The 23,768-nt window shown below is 43.3% G+C and overlaps 1 protein-coding gene across 1 annotated transcript; it reads right to left on the minus strand.

Moving 5' to 3' along the window:
• Positions 1–3,126: 3,126 nt before the first annotated feature.
• mmp14b (matrix metallopeptidase 14b (membrane-inserted)) lies at positions 3,127–19,719 on the minus strand. Its single transcript, XM_037682114.1, has 10 exons — positions 19,333–19,719; positions 9,388–9,536; positions 9,083–9,205; positions 7,760–8,067; positions 7,157–7,318; positions 6,886–7,046; positions 5,604–5,742; positions 5,365–5,515; positions 3,620–3,735; positions 3,127–3,542 (listed from the first exon to the last, which is right to left on the minus strand). The coding sequence occupies exons 1-10, from the start codon at positions 19,429–19,431 to the stop codon at positions 3,127–3,129; spliced, it is 1,824 nt and encodes a 607-aa protein (XP_037538042.1). The 5' UTR covers positions 19,432–19,719.
• Between the last annotated feature and the right edge of the window lie 4,049 nt (positions 19,720–23,768).

A 23,768-nucleotide genomic window follows, 5' to 3' on the forward strand; every position in this document is an offset into this window, starting at 1 on the left:
TGATCAGGCTGGTGGTGTTGTTGCTCCAATGATGAAAATGAACAGAAGCAAAGACGTAAATTCGGTTTTCAAAACATTTAAAACTCACCTTTTTTCTCTCTGCGTAGTTTTATTTTCAGCAAAGCCGCGTCGAACTGCAGCTTTCCAACATGCTGGCCTTGTAGTGAAGCGTTTAAACTTTGCATGTCTGAAGATCACACGGTGCGAAAGAAAACTAAATCCTGACTTTTGAGCAGCTAAATATCAAATGTGAAGATTTTATTTCCTTTTAATTGTTAGATTTTTTAGGACAACATGGCTCTGCTCTGTTTTTAAGTAGTTTTAAGTTTGATCTACTTCTTTCATTTTACTTTCCATTAAATGTAGTTTTTGTTGACATTTTAAACAGCAGCTCAGCTTGTGGAAAACAAAGTTGAAACGAGGGAAAGACGAGTGGAGATGGCTAAGAGAAGGCCGGACGTTGTGGTGTGGTCTTTTGTTGAGCTTTAAAAAAGAAAAAAATGCATTTCCCGGACAGTGAAGCGAAGTTCTCCGGTTACACAAAAAAAAAGGAAAGAGAGAACTGTGGGGACGATTTCTGCTGAAGCATTTCTTTTCTGCAGGGTCAGCTGGGAAAGACCGAAAACATCAGAAACTGACTAAAAGCTGAACGTTCGAGAGACACAGGAGTCAGGGGAGCAAGATGACAGAATCCCTGCTGCAGAGGAGAAAAACAAACCTAAAAACTACCGTACGGATCGTTTGCTCCTCTTTGATGATTTAAAAGAGTCATTGCTTCCCATCCCCCAGCATCTCATCTCTCTGTCCTGCTGCGTCTCGCTCACATGATGCAGTCAGATTTCCAGATGTTGCTCATGAAATTCTGCTCCATCTCTGGCCTCCAAATGTGACTGAACCCCATCGCTCCTCCCCCCGTCCCCCCAGTAAGCCTCGTGACTCCTCAGAACTGGAGCAAACTCGAGGCAAATGGGTGTCCCGGGTCGCTTTTGGCTCAGTTCCTCATCGTTTTATTGGCATGAACATCACAGCATATCACAGAGGCGTCGACCCCCACCCGTCATCCGTCAAGACGCACAAATTCATCAAAACAAAACATGAACAAATGGGTTTTGCTGCAGTTGTGAGGATATTTAGTTTTACCCCCAGAGCTGAAAAATTAATTTTTCACACCGACAGTCAAACTGCACATTCAGACATTAAAGAAAAGTGAGTGTTTGTGCCCGGGGTCCTCATTAGTGCAGTAAAACAAGAGCACACACACACGATTCTGTAGTTTAGATGTTTTCTTGCTGTGCAGCAACGACTTCATACAATCGTCTTCGTCTCTGCTTCTACTTAAGCTTTGGATCCAGTCCGCATTTTCCAACCCAGTTTAGTGGCTGCCAGGTTCTGAGCCCCAGTACTGCTGTGGTGCTGTCGGGGAACAAGAAACCTGGAGGTCCAGGGAGGCTGGGGAAGACCAGTTGATCAGTGCAAGGCCTAAAGCTAAAGAGCTGTCTATCAAAGCTTTTAATGTGGGAGCAACAAATACACGAAACCAGGACTTAGTGAAACTGAACGCACGTAAAGCGATTTAAAATGTACTTTATTCTTGTAAGAAAGAGGAAGTACACACATTCTTACTGAGAAAAACAAATTGTTGTCATTATTATTATCATCATCACTAGTATTATTGTCGTCGCTGAACTATTTAAAGCCCCTGACTAGCAATGCAGCGCCGTAATATGTATAAAAAAATAAAATCAAGTATGACAAAAGAAGTCATTTTCTTAGATCGTCAATTTATTTTCATTTGAAATTGATTCAAGGTATAAAAAAAACAATCAAGTTTCAATACATAACCCATTTTCCCCATTCACTGTCCCCACACATATAAAATTAAGGCCATTTTCAGAAGTGTGTGTCTCTGTCCAGCAGGACGTTTTAATATACATTAACATTCTTTACTCGCAGGACAACAACAACAATAGTAACAGTCATAATGCTAATGACAACAGCATTCATAAAAATAATCATAAACACAGGGGAGAACAGGGGAGAACACAACTGTTGTTGTTTTTCTCTGATCCGAGTGGAGCTCATGTCAGCACTTTTCTTTTTAAGGTCCAAACTGACTCCAGACTGTGGTGTTCACGAGTTTGTGTTAGGCCCTGTTTACACAAGAACATTAGCGTTTTTTCAATGTTTGTTGGGTCGAATAAACAACAAAAAAAATAAGACCAGGTTTACATGGAAAAGCTATACTTTCCATGCCAGACAGGGTTGCCAGATAAGAAATGATGCACTATTATACCGTCGCTTTAAAATGATTGTATTTTGACTCAAGCTGTCACACGTGTTGAGGGTGTGCGTTGGTTTGGTGAGCATGCACACAGAAAAGGAGGGGGTTGAAAAAACGTATTTATATTTATCTGGCAACCCTGATGCTGGTTCAGCTGCAGGCAGTGTCTGCATGATCGCAGCTACAATCAAACTGGGGAATACGTGAACGTTCCTTTGGACCAAGGATGTTGTTGGTTTGCTCCTACATGCTGAAAAAGGGTGAGCAGCACAAAAACACTCTGCTCTCTGCCGTTTATTATAACTGTTGTTGGAGCAGGAAAACATGTGGCTGCAGCTGCCTGGAGTATTTTACACCTAAAGAACCCACAGAAAGCTCCAGTCTGAGACTGGATTCAGAAACCTTGGGTTTCAGAGAGAACAGGGCTGTTGTTGTGTACACAAACAACTGAAACGCAGCAGAAAGGCTGTGGTTTCACTTTAAAAATGTGTTGTGTAAAGAGGGCCTTACAAGGAGGGGGAATGGGGGAGTTCACATGAAAAGTTGAGAAAATGCTGATTTGATTTGGAAATTCACAAGAACACACATGCTGACTGTGATAAACAACTAAAAATGAGACATTGAAAAAGGCTAAAACAAACAGCAACGAGCTGGCGTCAGTTACCACCGGAGAGGGTGAGGAGTGGGGGGAGACAAATCTGAAGGACTGAGTGGTTGAGAAGTACAGCTGAATAAATCTGGCAGTGGTAAGACTTTTTTTTATTTTCCTCCCCTGCTCAGCTGTCTGCGTTCATCGTTTCCTCCCTCTTTTTTCCTGTCCTCCCTCCCTCCCTCCCTCCCTCCATCTACACCTTGTCCAGTAGAGATCTTTGGAAGTACAGGATTCGGCGTGGAGTTCCGTACAGACGGAAAAACACCAAGGCTGCCAAAGTGGCGATCACACACACCAACAGGAACAGCGGCACGACGACGGCAGCCGAGCCGCTCCCCTGATTCGTCTCAATAATAGTTACGTCCACGTCTTCTGTCTTTGTCTCCTCCTCTCTGTCCACCTCTTCCTCTGTGGTTCTGTCAGTATCATTCTGCTCCTTGTCTTTGTCCTTGTCGTGTCTACCCCCTCCTCTTCCTCCGTCGGTCTTGGGGTCTTCGTTGGGGCAGCCCATCCAGTCACGGAGTGCTGATTTGGGATAGCCAGGCTCCACGCGCATCCTCTGGTTGTTGTACTTCCAGTACTTGTTGTCTTTGTAGAAGTAGGTGTAAGCTGATGGGTGACAGGGAGACATGTGAAACGGGAAGTACCAACATCCTGCTGGTGACACGTTAAAGAGCCGTTCTTACCTTGGTCTTTGCTCATGAAGGCTGCCTTGATGTTTTCAGGCACACCCTGCCAGACACTGATGGATTTGGGGTAACCGTCATCAACTCTTTGCATTTCCTCAATGAAACTATAATACCTGGACAGGAGAGCGACAGAAAGGCAGGGAAGCTTTTACATTTGTGTAAATGTGAGGTGGTCACACCAGAAAAAGACTCCCATAGTGAGAAGCTTCTGCTTTCAGAGAACTTTGAGTGTTTTAGTCACCAAACTTTTATTCTGCAACACACTTGTTCTTCTTCTTTCGGCTTTTCCCTCTACAGGGGTTGCCATAGCAAGTCGTCCTCCTCTGTCTCACTCTGTCCTCACTCCATCTACCTCCATGTCCTCTCTAACTGCATCCATGTATCTCCTCTTTGTATTTTTCCTGGCAGCTGCATTTCTAACATCTTTCTACCAGTATACCCACTGTCCCTCCTATGGACATGTCGAATGACTTAAAAACACAAGTTTTACTTAAAATAATAATGTATTACTTGACTAGAGTTTATACAGTATTTGTTAGTTACTTTATTACTAGTTGTAATTTTTTACTCAAGAAACGAGGATTAACTTTAGTCCGGCCTTCAGCCTTTCAGGTTAAACTTTAAAGCAATAGTTCACATTTTTGGAAATGGGGTTCTGTGGAAAGGTTACAAACAAATAATATCTTACCTGTTAGAGAGAGCTTTTTGATCAATCTCAGTTTGGAGACAAAATATTTAAATCTGACCAGATTATCAAGCTAATGACTAGTCTGAACGAGACCAAACTGGGTAAATAATGTCTTAACAAAACTCTCAAACAACAACAACAATTATTTCCTCTATTTAACCACTTTTAAAACCCCACTGAGGTCAAGATCTTATTTTGCAAGAGGGACCTGGGCAAAAAAATAATATAAATACAAGCAAATCATGCAAAGACTATTTTAAGCCACGTTTAATTTCACACGTCTTCATTTATTTATGCAGAAGTCTATGGGAGGTAGTGAACACTGCTAACCTTTAGCACCTCGGGTACAGTCTGAAGTGCTGCACTCATAATGAAGCGGCCATAAAAACTGCGTAACGTGAAAACAGCAGGTTTATCAAATGCTGTTTACATGAAACAATGTCATTTAATAACTGGAGTTATTTTTAGACAACAGAAGTCCACTTTGGTCCCAGAGATGAGCTCAGCTCGTCAGTCCAGTTAGAATTCAGCTTTCTTTATTTAAACTGAGGTTGTTCAAAAAGCTATCTACAACAGGTAAGATATTAATCGTACCTATTTATTTATTAACCTTTATTTAACCAGGCCAACCCCATTGAGGTCACAGATCTCTTGCAAGGGAGGCCTGAAGGCAGCCAACATGCATGTTTTTGGTTTTCACACAACACTGAAAGAAACCTGAAGCATCATTTCCAGGATTTGAAGGGGAGACAAAACGCAGAAGGAACTTGTGAATTGTTTGGACAGAATGTCCTGAGTTGTCTTAAAAACTTCCAACCTGAGCAGTTTGTGTGATGGAGGAGTGTGGACTCCTCCTCCACATTTTGTGGCAACATTTTGTGACTCACGGGCGTCCTTGTAGGCGACTAACAGTCATGACTTTATTTTAGTGCCAGGTGAGCATCTTTTTATTTTTGTTTTCAAACAAGAACCAATGATTTATTTCACCTTATTTACTCAACAAAGGGAATTTCCTTAGAACAGTTTTCCTTTGAACACATGAAGGATGACTCACTTGTCAGCTCGGAAGAAAAAGGTCTTCCCGTTGAGGGTGTAGTAGAGAGCAGCATCTATCCGGTCTTTGGGAAGCCCGGAGCCCATTTCTTTAAGACTCTTGGGGAAACCAGCGTCCAGAATAGATTCACTGAAGACCCAGTACCTGTCTCCTGGGAGAGGACGAGAGGAGCAGAGACGTTAACGGTGCTGGTCCAATGCTGGAAGAGTTCTTCGTCTGCACACTAAAACTGGACTGACCTTTAAAGAAAACAAACTTTCCGTCTTCCCTTTCAAAGGCAGCGTTGATGTGAGTGGGTAGTCCTCGCCAAAAGTGTCCGATGGGCATCGGGTATCCATCGGACACACGGCCGTTACGAACTCTCCAGAACCACTTATCCTGAGGTTTCCAATGAAAAACAGAACTTTACAGTCTGCACAAACCACAGAGATGTCATTTCCTGTGAAAATACAGCGTGAATGATGTCTGCTGGAAGCTGCTGAGAAGAGACGAGTTGAATTTGAACAGCTGATATTCGCTGATAAAGGAAAATAAAAACAGAAAGCAGCAGAAAAACAGTTGATATGAGCAGAAAAAGCTGAATGGAGCAAAAATGTAGCAGAATAAGTTGAAATGAGAAGAGAAAGGCTGAATGGATTACAAAAAAAGCTGAACTTAGCTCCAAAAGTAGCTGAAAATGCAGTAAAAGAAGCTAAAATTAGAAGAAGAAACTGAAGGGAGCATAAAAAGTTGAAATTATTAGAAGCACACAAATATAAAAATAGCAAATAAATAGCAATAGAAAGGCTAAAATTAGTAGAAAAATACTTCAAAAGCAGCTGAAAAGCAAAGGAAAAAGCTGTATTCAGCAGAAAGAAGCTGATAGGAGCAAAAAAGATTAAATTAGCAAACAGAAGCTGATTTTTTTTTTAAAGGCAGAAATTTGTAGAAAAAAAACTGAAACAAGCAAAATGAAACAGAAATTAGCTCAAAATGTGGCTGAAACAGCAAAAAACTAAGCTGAAATTAACAGAAAGAGATTGAAATGGACAAAAATATTTGGATTTATTAAAAAAGCAGCAAAAAAGGTGGAAATTAGCAGAAAATAGCAGGAAAAAGGCAGAAAATACAACTAAAATGTAGCTGAAAAGGCAAAAAAGGCTGAATTTTCAAAAGAAACTGAAAAAAGATTAAATGAGCATGAAGACGCCAAAAGAGGCTGAAGGAAGATGAAAACAGCTGAACCAAAACAACAGCTGAAATGAGCAGTAAAAAACAGCTACAAGGGTTTGAAGGACGTGAAGAGAGATCCATTCATTTTAATGAGGAAAACATGGCCGACAAAGCTGAATTTTTCTAAAAGTAAAAACTGCACAAACACCAAAAGTCAGAGCAGGAGTGTCCAGAATGAGCTGAACGTTCTGATTCATGACATTTTGAAATAGCTCAGGCGTTACAGAACCGTGCTGAAACGCGTCCAGAAGAGAAACGAGAAGGATCCAGAAAGATTCAGATCAGCGCCGTGTTCTCCTGGAAGCTTACCTTGAACACAAACATTTCTCCTCTGAAGATGCCGATGGTGTCAAAATGGCCGTCGCAGATGTCGGGGCCGAAGTGAGGCTTGTCGGGGGCGTAGGTGGGCTGCGGGTCGTGCTCCGGTGTGTGCGGCGTTAGAGGAGGGGGTGGGAGGTCTGATCCAGAGCCTGAACAGACAAAAGCAAACGGTAATTGATTAGAAGATCCAACCTAAGCTGGCTTTTACATCAGCCTTCTCCAGACTGAAGACTTGTTGAGGTTGGCGGCTCCGACAGACCGTAAATCTGCTGAATGCCTCTGCGGTCATCGTCAGGGAGCTGAAAGTTCTCCGTGTCCATCCACTGGTAGAAGGGAGCCATGATGGCTGAAGGGTCCCCAGAGTGCTCAAGACCCAGAGCGTGACCCAGTTCATGCACCGCAACAAGGAAGACATCGTTCCCTACAATAAAAACTACAGTTAGGAGGGGCATTCATACTTCATGCTGCAGTTTGTCACGAAGTCATCCTAACGATGGCGAGCTGTAGCCATGTTGGTCAAAGCTGTAACACATGACTGCTCACTTTTGGTGAAGTGACGTGTTTGTGCCTCTGAACTGGGAAATGAACTGGGAAATGTCAAAAAGACTTAAAAGGCACGTCAGTGACTCAGAACCAAAATTAGCCTGAAGTCATGTGAAGATGTGTCTGATACAAAACGCTGATGCTGCACATTTCTGTGGTTGCTGCGCTTCAAAAACAACGAGCGCGCTGACGCAGGCGTTCACGGCCTCCGATGTACCGACACCGGTCTGAACCTGCCCAGGTTTTGGATTTCAGTAAAGTGTCTCTGAAGCAGCAGAGCGTCTTGTTCACCGTCATCAGTGTCTCAGCAGCGTCTCACCGTGCAGGTCTTGGTTTCCGATCGTCCACGGCTCGGCTGCGTCGAAGTGGGTGTCTCCACCGATGCCGTTGCCAGGAAAGTAGGCGTGCGCCAGGAAGCCCCCCTCACCATCGAACGGGCTGCTGTCGCCGTGGAAACCCTCTGCGAAGAAGATCATGATGTCGGCGAACTCCTCCACCTTGTCCCGTATGTAGCTGTAGGGAATCTCTCGGAAACGGAGCGGCGTGACGCTCTCCCACACCTTGAAGGCCTTCCTGATGGCCTCGTGGGTCTCGTGCTCCCCCACCTTGGGCGTGTAGTTCTGAATACTGAAGAGGGTCGGGGTCGGGGGGTGGGGGGGGGGACAAGACTCTTTAGCATTCACACTGTTGATTTTGTTCAGCGCCTCCTGCAAACTGTCTATTGTTTCCACGAGTCATGAATCCAAACAGCTGAGCCAGAACACGAGCGCGCTGACTTTTGTAACTTTTATACTTTTCAAAATATTTAACTTTATTTGTAAATATTGTCTCTCAAAAACACATGAAATTATTTTCAATTCCTTTAAACATTTTGCTCTGATTGAGCTTTATTTTTGTCTTCTTTTAGATTTTAGCTACCATTTTGCTACTCTTAGCTTTTACCTAGCTTTCTGATACATTTAGCTTTTAGTCAGTCTTTTGTTACCTTTACCCTCTAAGTAGCATTTTTATACATTTTACTACCATTTCATTCCTTTTAGCTTTTAATTAGCATTTTATTGTTTAGCCATTTGCTACTTTTAGCTGCTAAATAGCCTTTTTTAAATTGGACTTTTACATTTTTGGCTCGACCATTGATATTTAAAGCTTCTAGCTAGGCTTTTGCATCGTTTAGCTTTTAGTTAGCCTTTAGTCATTTTTAGTTACTAGCTTCACTTTTATCTAGCCCTTTGCTTCTTTTAGCTTTTAGTTTACTTATTGTTACTTTTAGCTTTTTAGCTAACCTCCTGCTAACTTTTGCTCTAGCTTTTTGATATTTTATCTTTTAGCAAACCTTTTGCTAATTTTAGCTACTCTAGTGATGAGCATCTTTTGGATTTAGCTGGCTTCTACTTTCCATTAATGTTTTGCTTCTTTGACGTTTTTAGCTAGTGTTCTACTTTTTATATTTATCTTCAAAGCTTTTTTCAGTAAATAGCAGCATCATTCAGTGTTTACTCTGGATTGTGAAAAAATAAAAGCTCATTTTCTCATTATTTAAACAAGCAGGAGTAGGATCTTCTCACTTTTGTCCGTCAGCTGCACAGATTAGATGGAGTAAAATACAACCGAACACATTCTTGTGTTTCCCTCGTGGACTTACGAGAACGTGACGTCTTTTTTTTGCCACTTCAGGTTGTGGACGGCGTAACGCTTTCTCCTCAGGTTGCTCTTGAGCTCGGCTCCAAACTTGTCTGGCACGCCGCAGCGCGGTTTCTTCATGGCCCTGCAAGATGAAGGACACCCCCAGTTCTCAACGAAGGCTCGTTTTACTATCGCCCACCGCCATGACAGGCAGGTGATCATGTACCTGCTTGTGTCTGTGTGTTATCGAGCAGATTTACTGAAACTCTCAGGTTAATCAATGGATCTACAGCTGATTATTTGTAATGAAGCTGAGGTTCTCACTGGACGGTGTCGTCATCGAAGGTCCCCGTCACCGTCAGGCCGTAGAACCGCTGCATCGTGGCGATGGCTGAGGAGACGGAGTGAGGCGAGCGAAGGCTGTGGGTCCTCATGTCACCTGGCGGCAGGTAACCATACTGTTGCAGCCACGACTGCAGAGACACAGACAAAATGGTGAGAGGTTGAAAAAAAGCTAAGTGAATAAAAAACAGACGTGAGCTGATTTTCTGTCGACAAACCAGCTTCTAGGAACTGTTCGGTAGAAACATTTACCGTATTTTTCAGACTATAAGGCGCATTAAGCAAAACAAAACAGTCAGACAAGTCAAACCTTATTCAACTCATTCACAATAAACACATAAAATCAGTTCGAGGTCAGAAAGCACAACCAGAATTAATACATAAGGCTCACTGTCGATTTTTTGAAGAAATTAAAGGATTTTAAGTTTTTACAGTCCAAAAAATAAGGTACAAGGACGCCACGTTCAGGAAGTTGTTTTATGTGACTGCAGCAAAAAATAAAAACACACATGACTCACTGACATGGAAAACGAGCTGTTGAGTAACTTTGTTTGGGATGTTGGAGCCTGAAGCACCTGCAGGTCTCCGGCTGAATTATTCAACTTACACCTCATTCAGCCTCTGGTACCAGTGCAGTGGTACCAGTGCAGTGCTGCAGTGGTACCAGTGCAGTGGTACCAGTGGTACCAGTGCTGCAGTGGGACCAGTGCTGGGTGAAACAGAGTAAAAAAAACAAAACCCAGCTTTGAACAAAGACGAAGCGCGCCTCATGGAAAAACCCTTCAGGATTACAGATGAATGTGTGTAACTTTAGTCCCGTTCTTTCATTATGGTCAACCTTCTCTGACCACACGTTGTGACAGTCACCAGGTTCTGAGCTCAAGTTTGACCCGACTCTTCCCTGGAAGCCCAGTTCCACGTCTGAACCAGTGCCCAGTGGCTTTGCTCCACATTTTCCCCACATAGCTCCTAAAAAAATAAACTAAATAAAAACTTAAGGCTGCCCACTACAAGGATCTTCTTCAAGTTTAGGTGTCCTGGATCCACAAACCCATTCGTTCTGGTTCTGGTGTTTGCAGGACAAAGAGGGGAGGACGAAGAGAGGACAGGGAGTGTCTTCTTTGTCTTCAGGCCTCACCAACGTCTCCAGTCGAGCTGCAGCGTCAGTCGGTAATTTCACTGGGAATTTCTTCTGAGCTGCATCCAAACCTCAAAGACTCTCCCCCCTCGTTCATGTCTCTGTCTCTGTCCCTCCCCCCGTCCCTCGTATGGAAACCCGTAGCCTTCAATGATCACCAACAACCACACCCTGACCGCCCCACTTATTGCTTTACAGCAGATCTGCTTCTAATAGTTATTATGTTTAATGGAAACCATTCTTGAAGCTGGTTTTAGTGTTTGGACCTAACGTGTGCTGACGTACATGATCTGTTTGTTTTAGCTTTAGCTGTTTTTTAATGACTGCCTTTGATCTTATTGTTCAGCACTAAATGTGCTGTATGAAAGATGAGCAGCAGCGGTGGAGACACTCGGAGGGCTGACCTCTCGTCTGTGTGTCCGAGCAGACACGGAGGTCTCAGTGTTTAGACCCCCACCCCCACCACGAATGAGGCCTTTCTGGTTCTGATCCACCCACGGTGGACACACACCCTCACTGTTACAGCACCGCGGCATGAGCAGGAAACAGAGGAGCACAGAAGAGAAAAAGAGTCTCCTTCAGGTCTAAAATATCATTTTTAGTCCCGACGAGTCGTGCTGCTGGTTCTAATAAACGTTCTGATCATCCCAGGACGTCAGAACAGACTGCGAGGAGACTTTCTGACACCCAGCCGGTCCAAAGTTAAAACCTTTTGTTCTCTCTTTGACAACTTGACTGCAAATGTTCTTATTTAAAAATATCACATTTTTATACTCAGCTTCAAAAAAACAACCATTTTAACGTTAAGTGGGGCAGAGATGGAGCAGAGGCAGGGCAGCTGACCCAGAACCAGAAAATCATGGTTCAACTCCCAGCCGTTCCCACATGTCGTGGTGCCTCTGAGTAAGACACTCAATCCCTAATTGCTCCCCGGGCGCTTACACAGCTGCCCACTGCTCCACCTGGCTGTATCCCAGGTGTGATGGGTTAAATGCAGAGAACCAGTTTCATCGTTACGATGACAATCTCAGACTTCCCTTAAGTGTGTCATGAGTCTCTCAGGTGCTGGACAACGTCTGAGTGTGTCACACACTGCTGGTTCTGACCGGCCCGACGGGCTGGGTGACTAAAGCAGCAAGCAAAGGAAGTGGTCACTATTTACAGGAGAAAAGACCATATAAACATCTTACTAACTGTGTCTCACACAGCTTCATTTAAATGTTAAATGGACTTATTATTTATATATCCTTTCTATATAATGAAGATACTCAAAGTTCTTTACGACACAATCTGTGCCTCATTTACCTCCAACACATTCATACAGCACTCTACTAGATTATACAAAGATAATCTGAATCTATAAAGACTAATCAGAGCTTTATCACATTCATACACCGATGGGACACATCAGAGGCAGTGAGGGGTTCAGTGTCTTGCCCAGGGACACGTCAACACATGACTGATGGTGGAATCAAACCCCCAACTCTCCCACAGGAGGACGACCGCTCTAACCACTCGGCCACAGCTGCCCCATTTAAAACCAGTCGTTTCACAAACCAAAGTTTGTTATTTCACCATTCTTTTATCATTCAGGATATTCATCATATCATAGCTCAATGTTTTGGATCACCACCTTCTATTCTCCCCATGCAGTTAAACACACAGGGGGACACGACAAATAAGAAGCAGTACGCCGAGGTCCCCCGTCGCTGAGGGGTTTGAACAGTGAATGTTGGTAGTGTTTGAGATGAGTGTTGTTCTAGACAGGAATTGAACAGACATTGTAAGTAAACCTAAATGTTTTTAATGCCAGATATTTCAGTTGGGAGGAGTTACAGTGAGGAGAAGAACAGAGGGAGGTTTTCTTGTTTTTTCTCTTGTCCGAGGCAAAGCAGAGTGACGAATCCTGAAGAGTGGAGGGAGACATTTTATCCACCACCAGGTGCAATGGAGGAGCCAGTGGGTGGCCAGTGGTGGCTTTGGCCCCATAGATTGATCTTCAGCCACACCAATCATTTGAGGAAACTATATTTTCAAGCAATAGAAAAACTAGAAAACAACCATCCATCCTTCCATTATGTTTACCCACTTCTTCTTTTTCAGGTCACTGGGGCCCATATCCAGCAGTTACTGTGAGAGAGATGGGGGACACCCTGGACAGGTCTCCAGTCCATCACAGAGACACTCAGAGACAAACAACCGTTCACTCTCACTCACACCTAGGAACAATTTAAAATTACCAATCAGCCTAACATGCATGTTTTTAGTCTGTGGGAGGAAACTGGAGTACCTGGAGAAAACCCACGCATGCACGGAGAGAACATGCAAACGCCTCAAAGAAAACCCCCTGTCGGGATTTGATCCAGCATCCTTGTTGCTGAGAGGCAACAGTTCTGAGCCACTGTGCTGCCCACTAGAAAACAGTTTCCTCAAATCATCAGAGTGGCCGGTTTACATTTATATATGTAGTTGGCGGCCATCTTGGATTGTGACTTGGCTACTCAGTTTTTATTATGGACCTTTCTCACACGTACATGCAGCCACGCACCTAAATGGAAGTCGGCACCTCACTTATTTTTCAAGTTATCATGCTCACATGGACAGACTGATGGAAGGTATTTTCAATTCCCCTCTTCGCTCTAAAAAGTGTGACAATGAAAGAAAAACCTGTAACTTCAATATTCTACTACAATGAGTTAGTACTTTTATTTCTTAAAAAAGTAAACCCATAATAATGAAATGTTTAGCAGCACCTAATAATTAATAATAATACTTTCCTAAGTATTATCCCCCCGCCCTGTTTTCTTTAAATTAAAAACCGTCAAAGACAAAGCTGTTACGTTTCGCTCTAGATCTAGTCCAGAGCGCCTTGTTGGTTGAACTGCAGCAGGTTTACCTGCATCACATCTGTTGGTGTACAGGGGACCGAGAGACAGAGACGGGTTGTCCAAAACCTCAGAGACGAGAGGACAGGTGGTCAGGAACTGCAGAGTGTGACAGAAACCTTGTTACGTCTTCAGGTGGCGTCTCGCTGAGCTGCAACCGTTAGGGACGAGTTGGACGCCCACAGAGCAACGTTTGCATTTATATTAACAAAAAGCACAGCTGCAGCGCTCGACGTGATGGAGACTAAGCTGAGACGAGTTCACACGGGTTTGAGACACCCTGCGGACAAAAAATTCAAAATTCCTCCACCAATAGAGTGAGGCCCTGCAACTACAAGGAAATGAGACTCTGGTGAACCTTTTGGAAACACCTTTATGAACGATTTCATCACACTTAAAACTGATATACTAGCTTTATATTTATTTTGGGTGCTCGACGACAATCTGAAGACCTCATTAAACCATTCAGTCAGCTGTAGCCACGAACTTGGCCCACAGGTTTCTCTTCTAATTTCATGTGGACCTCTGTTTGGACGTTTTTATTCAAACAGCAGGTTTTGTCCCCCCTCATGCTGTCTACTGCAGATCATGAGGAAATTATTTAGCTGATTTTAAGTGGAAATTGGCCCCTTTTGAAAGGAATCGTACCACAAAGTAACAAAGGAGGCTTGCTGTACATCCTGACAAACCAACGTCACGTGATTCTCTGATCGTAGCTGCGCTGGATCTAACAGCGCCTCCACAACAGGCTCATAAAGGTCCGACAGCAACATTCAACACCGAGAGAGACAACGAGCAGAGAGACTTTTGGCAAGACGAATCCAGGATTGTGAGGCGCTCACGTGCAGTGATCAGGCCTGTCACGATAACAAATTTTACTGGGCGATTAATTGTCTCAGAAATTATTGCGATAAATTATAACATTGTTTGAAATTTGACAATAATTAGTCATTATTGTCAAATTTAAGAAGAAATGTTGGTTAACTTGTTTTGAGTGTAATACCTTTTTTCGACCACTTGATGGCAGTATAAGACTGTTTGAAGCGAAGGATGGCTAGTGAGGGAGTGAGCAGCGTGTCTCTTTAGGAAAAATGGGAGGGAGGCCCCTTGGGCTGTCTCTCTTCGGTTCTCAAAATGGCAGACGCTCGGTGTGGTTTGAGCTCTTTAGCATAGCATTTTTCATGCAAAGCTTTTAATTAAAAAAATCAGTAAACAAGTCCTCAGCTTCTTTTTGCAGAGAAAAACAACTTTTTATACGAAGGCACGGATTTCAACCGTGAATTTTGGAGCTTCGACAAGATGGAGGTTTTGCCCAAGGTCGGCCTGTTAGCTTAGCTCGTAGCTTAGCTCGTAGCTTAGCTGCTTTTAATGATCCAAAAATGCGATTTTGGATGGTTGAAACATATTTTACAGAGAAAAGGGAAAGGGAGGGGTCAATGAAGAGCACCGGAGTTCATCCTTTTCTCATCCAGTGTCTTCAGTAGAAAGAGAGACACGAAGAAACGATAAAGCCGATAAATGAAAACGAGGTCGATAATTTTCATTTATCATGCGATTAATTGATTTACTGTTTATTGCCACAGGCCTAGTAGTGATGAGACTTTGTCAGGTGTGTGGGAATCAAACAGTGATCGTCATGAGGCGCCAGTGTTCGTTTGTCAAAGGATGAGAAAAGAAAGAGAAAGGACGGCGAGTCAGTTGTTCCGTTTGGTGACAGCCAACGGAAAGAAGCTTCACGAGTCCGGCTGAGGCATGCTGGGTAAACAGCACACACACAAAGCTGCTTATTACATGTTTCTTCACTTTATACACAGAGCTGCAGTGTTATGCCAAATGACATGAAATTATAACTCCCACTTGGCTCACAACTGTCCATTACTCCACGGGCCTGTTTGTGTCAGGCTCGTGTGGGCAGGTATGTTCGCCACAAACCTTTTCTGTGCAGTTTGAACGTTTACTTGATGCATCGCTGTGGGTTTTTGACCTCTCCCACCCCTTCAGAAAGGACCCCCTCAGCAAACACGTAAAAACCTCTCTTTAGTGTGTTCAGACCCAGCTGCTACATATTACAGCAGTCTCCTCTGGCCAACACCAAGAGGGGGAAACACAAAACTTTTCTTCAGTATAAAGAGGTGAGGTAATAACTGCACCGTATTTTCTGTAACTCCTACTTTTTTCCTGAAGGAAGTCGTGCCCATGCCACCCCTGATGGTTACAACAATGGTTTGGTCTGAAAACAATACTCTTCCTTCCTTTATTTCCTCAAATGACAAACTGACTCGTCTGAAGTGGGGTCATCAGTGTCAAAGTGGACATTTTAACCCTCTGTCCTAAACTGTCTCTCCCAGACAGACAGCTGCAGTTCATTCACACAGGATGGACCAGTGTGTTTTACATCCTGTCTCGTTCAGCAACAAAACGACTTCATTTCTCTGATATTTCCCATAATGCATCATTACTGCACTACAATGCCCCCCTTTCTAGTCTGCAACAGCCTCCTCGCTGTCCTCCCCTCCTCGCTTTCATCTTCATCTCATTTCATGCCCATCTATCATCCTTTGTAGTCGATGACCTCAGCTCACAGCCATCCAAGTGTGTGTGTGTGCGCGTGCACGTGTGTGTTAAACGCAGGTGGGTGCTGACACATCAGGGTCTTTTTTGCCCTAACTCTGACCACTTCCTGCCTGCACCACAGACCAGAGGATGTGGTTTGTGTTGTCATACAACACGAACCAGCAGACGCACGACACACTGCTCAACGAGGCTGGACGCTGCCTTGTGTGTGTGTGTGTGTGGGGGGGGGGGGGGGGGGGGGGGGGTGGGGGCTATTAAAATAAAAAGCTTTTCTTTAAGTTAAACTGCTTTATCTACCATGAGTATGGGATTGGGGCTCCGTTGTTACGGGCTGTTCAGTCTCTATACAAGTGGTGCGAGAGTAAATTGGACTCCTTCAGGGTGGGAGTTGGACTCCACCAGCGCTGCCCGTTGTCACCAATTCTGTTCATAACTTTTATGGACAGAATGTCTCGGCGCAGCCATCTGGCAGAGGGTTTCCGGTTTGTTGGTCTCAGGATTCCATCTCTGCTCTTTGCAGATGATGTGGTCCTGTTGGCATCATCGTGCCGTGATCTTTAGTTCTCATTGGAGCGGTTTGCAGCTGAGTGTGAAGCGGCTGAGATGAGAATCAGCACCTCTAAATCTGAGGCCATGGTCCTCAACTGGAAAAGGGTGGATTGCTCACTTCGGGTCGAGGGTGAGGTTCTGCCTCAAGTGGAGGAGTTCAAGTATCTCTGGGTTTTGTTCATGAGTGATGGAAGAATGGAGCGTGAGATCGACAGACGGCTTGGTGTAGCATCTGCAGTATTGTGGATTCTGTACCGGTCCGTTGTGGTGAAGTGGGAGCTGAGCTATAAGGCAAAACTCTCTGTTTACCAGTCAGTCTACGTTCCTACCCCTCACCTGTGGTCATGAGCTCTGGTGATTGCAAGAATGAGATTGTGGATATAGGAAGTTGAAATGAGTTTCCTTTGCAGGGTAGCTGGACTCCCCTTAGAGATAGGGTAAGAAGTTCAGTTATCAGGAGAGACTCGGAGTAGAACCGCTGCTCCTCCACATCGAGAGGAGCCAGTTGAGGTGGTTCGGGCACGTTCAACTGGGAGGAGACCCCGGGAAAGAAATAGACACGCTGGAGAGACTATGTCTCTCAGTTGTCCTGGGAACACCTTGAAGTCCTCCCAGAAGAGCTGGAAGAGGTGGCTGTGGAAAGAGATGTCTGGACCTCTCTGCTCAAGCTGCTGCCCCAAGACCAGACTTCGGAACAAGTTGGTTTTTTTTTCTTTTTCTTTCGGCTGCTCCCTTCTTCAAGGGTCGCCAGAGCGAACTAAGTTGTACGAAGACTAGGCAGTTATTTTTACGCCAGATGTCCCTCCTGACTCAACCACAGACCACAGAACTACCACATCTCTCTGTGTGGAGCAGAGAGCTGCTATCTAGGACACCCGGAGGAGCAGATGGTGGGGGTTAAGGGCCTTGCTCAAGGGCCCAGAGTGGGACGAATGAGGGTGGGGACAGGTGTGGGTGCTTCACCTACCCCACCTACATTTTTGATGTTGTCGATACCGGGGCTTCAACTGGCGATCTTCCTATCACAGGCCCACCTTCTCTAACCTCTGCGCCACCACTCCCCACCAGATTTCAGAACAAGTAGAAGATAATAATGGCTGGCTGGATTAATGGCTGGATGGATGGATGGATGGATGGATGGATGGATGGATGGATGGATGGATGGATGGATGGATGGATGGATGGATGGATGGATGGATGTTTTATCTCTGTGGTTCCTGATCCATGCAAGTTATCCAGAAACATTCCTTTTTTTAACATTCTGTCATTAATTTGTGCTCATACAATGCTGAGCAACATTTAATCAAGTTTTTTATTAGTAAGTTAATTAAATAATTACAATAAATTTCTGAACTATTTCACCTTTTTAATCAGCCTGTGTTATTTTGCTGTTGAAAACAAAACAATTACAAAAAAAAGTTAACATTATTGTCTCAATGGTAGTTAATTTTTTTAAATTGAGTTTGGTGGAAAGGGTATGAGCAAATATCATCTTACCTGTTGTAGATAACTCTTTGAACAGCTTCAGTTTGAAGAAATAGATTTAAGCTCAAATCAAGTTAATACTCTAATGGATAGACTCATCAGTTTCAAATTACACACTTATTTGTTTCTGTTTTATGGTTATTTGTAACTGCAAATAGCAGCAGCTAGCTGCAGCCCTTTTAGCTGCTTCTAGCAGGAAATTCAAACGTTCAGCAGAAACAGTCCAGCTATGGATGCAAGGATGACAATTAAATTAGTGTTTGCTTGAACTGCTATGGCAGCAATCCACTGTGGACGCAGACTCATCAGTTCTGTTGGATTTGAATGTTATTTTTCCAAACTGAGGTGAGCTCTCTACAACAGGTAAGATATTAACTGTTTATAAATCCTCTCCTTGAATAATGTGCAGAGTTTCTTTGTTGCCTGTAAAACGGGCACTCCTCGAGATATTTCAGCCTTTATGTCTGTTTTTATGAGAATTACAAAAGAAAAGAGAAAACAAAATACGCTCGACTCCAGTTTGTTATCAAAGTTAACGTGTTGAATTTTGAACGATGGCGTTAAAACTCATGGTTGAACTTTATGTTTTAACACGTAACAGAATAATGTTTTCCTTCCACAGTGAGGATGTCTGATGAAGATCATTCGTGAACTATCTGTTAAAGGCAGAGCCTTCATGAAACTGCAGGCAGCTGTGTGTGGAGGAGCCACTTCCTTGAATTAACACTCAACTTCCTGGCGGTGAAGAGGGCCTGCAGGAAATGTGATGGAAAACAGATCGGAGCAGAATCCAGACGGACAAACAGGATCAGTTCAATAGGCCTAAATTTATATCAGCACTGGAAGTGTTTTTGTCAAAGCTGAGACACCCCCCCCCCCCCCCCCCCCCACCCATCCCCCCCCCCTACACACACACACACACACACACACACTCTGCTCAGACGTGAATTAGGACAGATGTGAGTAATTAAAGCCACATCTGTCAGTCCTCCAGCTGCGACCACAAAATAATGAAATTTCTTCCTCCTTGTTTTTCTTGTTCTCAGCAGTTCTCAGTTTATGAGCCATCCTCACCGTTTTGGGCTGTTTCCTCTAACTTAGGGTCAAAACCTCTCCTGTGTCCCACCATCACAGGGCAGGACCTAAAACTCTTAAAGTATCACTCCTGCCAGATTAGGAGCCAGATTAAAACCTTTATTTTCTGCTGGGTTGCGTTCAGACAGCTGATCCTGTGGGCTCTGTGTCAGTGTGTGAGCTGGTTCTGGTGTTAGAGCCCTGCTGGTGTTTGTTCCTCACCTCTGGGTTGGTTTGGCTCTGCGTGGCTCCGTGCGCGCTCTGCTCCAACAGCGCGGCCAGCAGCAGCAGCCGCGCGGCCCACTTCAGCCCTGCTGCCATCACTTCAGACTCAAATGGAAAAAAAAAAAGACTTTCACACAGATCGAGGTCTCTGTAACAGTCTGTTTTTCTTTGTTGTTGTCAGAACATCCTCTGCGCCAGAGAAAGCTCCAGAGAAAACTGGAATCGCGCGCGCCTCTGCAACCTGAACCTGGCGTTCTTTAAACCGGAAGTGGATCCAATCCGCGCATTCCTCTCGTCTGTGGTGAGAAGCAACTTTATCTGAGGTCACTGGAGGTTTAGAGAGGGAGATGTGGAGCCTGCAGATGTTGTTCAGCAGCTGGAACTCCTCCTGCAGACGTGGTGCTTTGACACCACCCCACTCCAAACATCAGCCCGCCTCCACCGGCTCGGTTCGGTCTCCGCATGAAACTGGACCGGTCTGCTGGAACATGACGCAGCTTAAAGCTTATAACTCCCATTAAAAATGTGATGACATCCTGAACTAATTATGAAACGCGGGTACGCACTCAGTGTAAACAAAGCTGTTTGTTCATCAACAAATCAACTTCTGTCCCAAATGGACATCACCATGTTGTTCAGAACACTCCTGTTCAGTGGACGCAAATGATATATTTTGTTTACAAATTTAGAATTGAACAGTAAATTATTACATGTGGGTTCTGTTTTTTTTAACTTCATTTATTTTGATGGTCTTGATGACTTTGCAATAAATACCATTGAAATTGAAGACAAAAGGTGAAAATAACTTTTTTAATTTATTCTTGACTTGCTGTTTGGACTGTTCTGGTTCTGACTGCAGCTCAGACACTCGTAAAGAGAAATTGCTCCCTCTAATGCACAAACTCTTCATAACTTCATGTATCTGCCAACAGGTCAGTCTTTTACAAGTTTTGGCCAAACAGCTCTGTCGTTTCATATGCATTCCTTACATCGTGGGTTTTAATGGTTCTGATTCTTGGGCCGAGCCTGAACTGAGCCCAGAGACACTGGTCTGTTTCCAAAAGAGAAAATCTTGCCCACTGATGCGCACACGGGTCTAAACTTCATCAGCTTTATTTTGTGTTTGTTTTTAGTTGAACAGTTTTTCAAACGCTTCCAATAAAATCTCATTAGTTTGAGTTAATTTAGAGATTTCATCTGGCAACATCTGCCTGATGATGACTGCAGCTGTCACTAAACAAATCCCACACTTCCTCTTTTTCAGGTCATGGGGGTCACTGGTGCCCATATCCAGCAGTCACTGTGCAAGAGGAGGGGGACACCCTGGACATGTCTCCAGTCCATCACAGGGAAACCTGGACAGGTCTCAAGTCCATCACAGAGACACATAGAGACAAACGAGACAAACAACCATTCACTCTCTCACTCACACCTAGGGACAATTTAGAGTTACCAATCAGCCTAACATGCATGTTTCTGGTCTGTGGGAGGAAACTGGAGAAAACCCACGCAGCACGGAGAGAACATGCAAACTACATTCAGGCCAAGATTTGAACCGGCACCCTTCTCACTGAGAGGCAACAGCTGTACCAGCTGCGATACCGTGCCACCCTACCGCACCACCCTACCGCACTTTTAATTATTCTCCTTTATGTCTTCAGTCGCCTCCTTCATGTTGCTCAGTTGGTCTTTTCTCATTTCAGAAACTGTACAAAGGTCAAAATGTCTGCATCAAAGTCTGATTGAAAATGTAGCTCACTCGTTCAGAAAAAAAGTCTGAACTGTTGAAAGTTTATTTTCCAGGCCATGCAGAGTCTGCAGACTTCAGCTGAGGCCAAACTCTCACTGAATCAATTTTAAATCTTATTACTGCTGTAGAAAGCTTTAAACGGCCCTCTGTGTATGAGACGTGTTAACGAGTTCTGTCAGGTCGTGATTTAATCAGACCCAGATCGGTGTCGGCTGATTTGATTCTATATGATACAGAAACCCCACGCTGAATATGCTTAAGATTAAACACATTCTATTGATTATTGAGCATGTATCAGGATATTAAACACATTCCTGTTTTTTATTGTCAGTAATATTTATTTGCTCTTAATAATAATATTTTTACTGCATTATTGTGTTTACTATGGCAGTATGACTGTTTAGATAAATCCTTTGTTTCTATTCCTGAATGATTTTTCTTGTTTTGCGTTTAGTTTATTTTTAATAATATTGTTCTGGTTAAACAAACTGAGCTGAGATGAAGAAATGGGCTGCGTAAATAGTTTGCTTTCAAGTATTTGAGACGTGCGCTTATTAAAGGGATAGTTTATGATCTGGAATTGTTTATTATATGTGTCCACATTCATCTTTAAAACATCTTCAAATGATCCAAAATGCTGCTGCCAGAGTCTTAACTGGAGTTAGTGGGAGAGATCATCTCTCTCCAGTTTTAGCTTCTCTCCATTGGCTCCCTGTCAAATCCAGAATTGAATTAAAATCCTACTTCTAACCTGCAAAGCTCTCAACAACCTAGCTCCATCGTTTATTACAGAACTTATTGTTCCATATTTTCCTAACAGAGCACTTCGTTCTCAGGCTGCAGGTTTACTTGTGGTTCCTAGAGTTTCCAAAAGCAGAATGGGAGGAAGATCTTTCAGTTATCAGGCTCCTCTCTTGTGGAACCAACTTCCAGTTTCTGTCCATGAGGCTGACGCATTGTCCAGTTTTAAGACTGGGATTAAGACTTTCCTTGTTGATAAATCCTAGTTAGGGTTGGCTTGGGTTTCCTGAGCTATCCCTTAATTATGCTGCTATAGGCTTACACTGCTGGAAGACAAATTAAGCTCATTTCCTCTCTGCTGCGGTCTTTACTTGCTCTACTCGACCTGTTTGTATTTGTAATTATTTATATCGTAACGTTTTTTGTTTTTTTTCATCTTTCAGAGTCAGAGATTCTTTATTGTCATTCGCACCTCACGTGGTACATGTGGTGGAGCGAATTTATTTTATAATTTTTTTTATTTCCGAAGTACATCTGGACCTGTCATTCTGTATCTGTTTCTCCTTCCTGTCCTCTTAAACCCAATCGGTTGAAGCAGATGGCCGCTCGTCCTGAGCCTGGTTCTGCTGGAGGTTTCTTCCGGTTAAAATAGTTTTTCCTTTCCACTGTCTCCTTGGTGCTTGCTCAGGATGGGAGGCTACGATGAAGTGAAGATTCATCACAATCTGCTGCTTCCTTAGAAAAATAACTTTTACTAGTTGGCTTTTATAATGTATGTGAATGTTTCTGTACAGTGCCGAGATAACTTCTGTTGTAACTTGGAGCTATAGAAATAAACTGAATAGTTCAGATCCTTTGAGGCAGGTTTGAACAATAATAAAGTTTAATTCTGATCAGACCTTTGAGCCGAAACGTAGTCAGACTTTCCTGCTGTCTTAAAACTCCAAATACATTACAGTAATACAGATTCATGCAATTAGATGCCTGCTAGACTAAAAAGAAACTAAATTGTCTCTTGGTGTGAGACAGCATGAATGGTTGTTTGTCTCCATGTGTCCCTGTGATGGACTGGAGACCTGTCCAGGGTGCCCCCGCCTCTCGCAGTGACTGCTGGACATGGGCACCAGTGACCTCAACCAGAAAAGGTTGAAGCATTAAATATAATGGATGGATAAGAATACTCTCTTATGAACTATTACATCATTTTGAATCACATTTAGGCAAAAACATATTTTTGCTTTATGTGCACCAGCTAGGCATTTCCACTTGCAAATGCCCATAAAATCATATGCACATAACCTCGTAATGCACATTTGACAGCAAAGTGAGGGTTTATAAAATAATTTCTTGGATGACCCGTTGTAAAATTTTGGACACTGAAGTTAAAAAGAGCAGAAATGTACTCAAGACTTGCTGTTAGCTCATCAGTCTGGTCTGAATCAAACTTTACTTCTCCAATCTGAGCCTACTCAGAGAACTGTTTACAACATTTAAGACATAATTATAACCTTTTCATAGACCCTACTTCAAAAATATCTCAAGCATTGTTTTCGGGGTTTGCTTATTTTTAGCAGTTAGTTTTTTGTTGTGTATTGCGTTCTGAACTAGAGCACTTTTTTCCTCCAAAAGGCTTTTTAATACAGAGATACAGAAATACAGCTTACAACAGACACAGATGATGATATATATATATATTTATAAACCTTCAGGCTTATAGTAACAGTAATATCTTCAAAGGTGTTACAGATTACTCACACAACACTAATAATATTCACAAAGCTGAGGGGCAAAGGTCACACCCTCTCTGGGCTCACAAACACTGTGCTTTTATTTTGACAGGAACAATACCAGTAAAAGCGAACTACAATAACATGAACAAAGTTTTTTTTTTTTTATAATCACAACAACAAAATACTTAATAAAATCCACAATAACACACTCA

Source organism: Nematolebias whitei, chromosome 9, assembly GCF_014905685.2.
Source record: "Nematolebias whitei isolate Nwh7 chromosome 9, NemWhi1, whole genome shotgun sequence".
NCBI classification, from domain to species: Eukaryota; Metazoa; Chordata; class Actinopteri; order Cyprinodontiformes; family Rivulidae; genus Nematolebias; species Nematolebias whitei.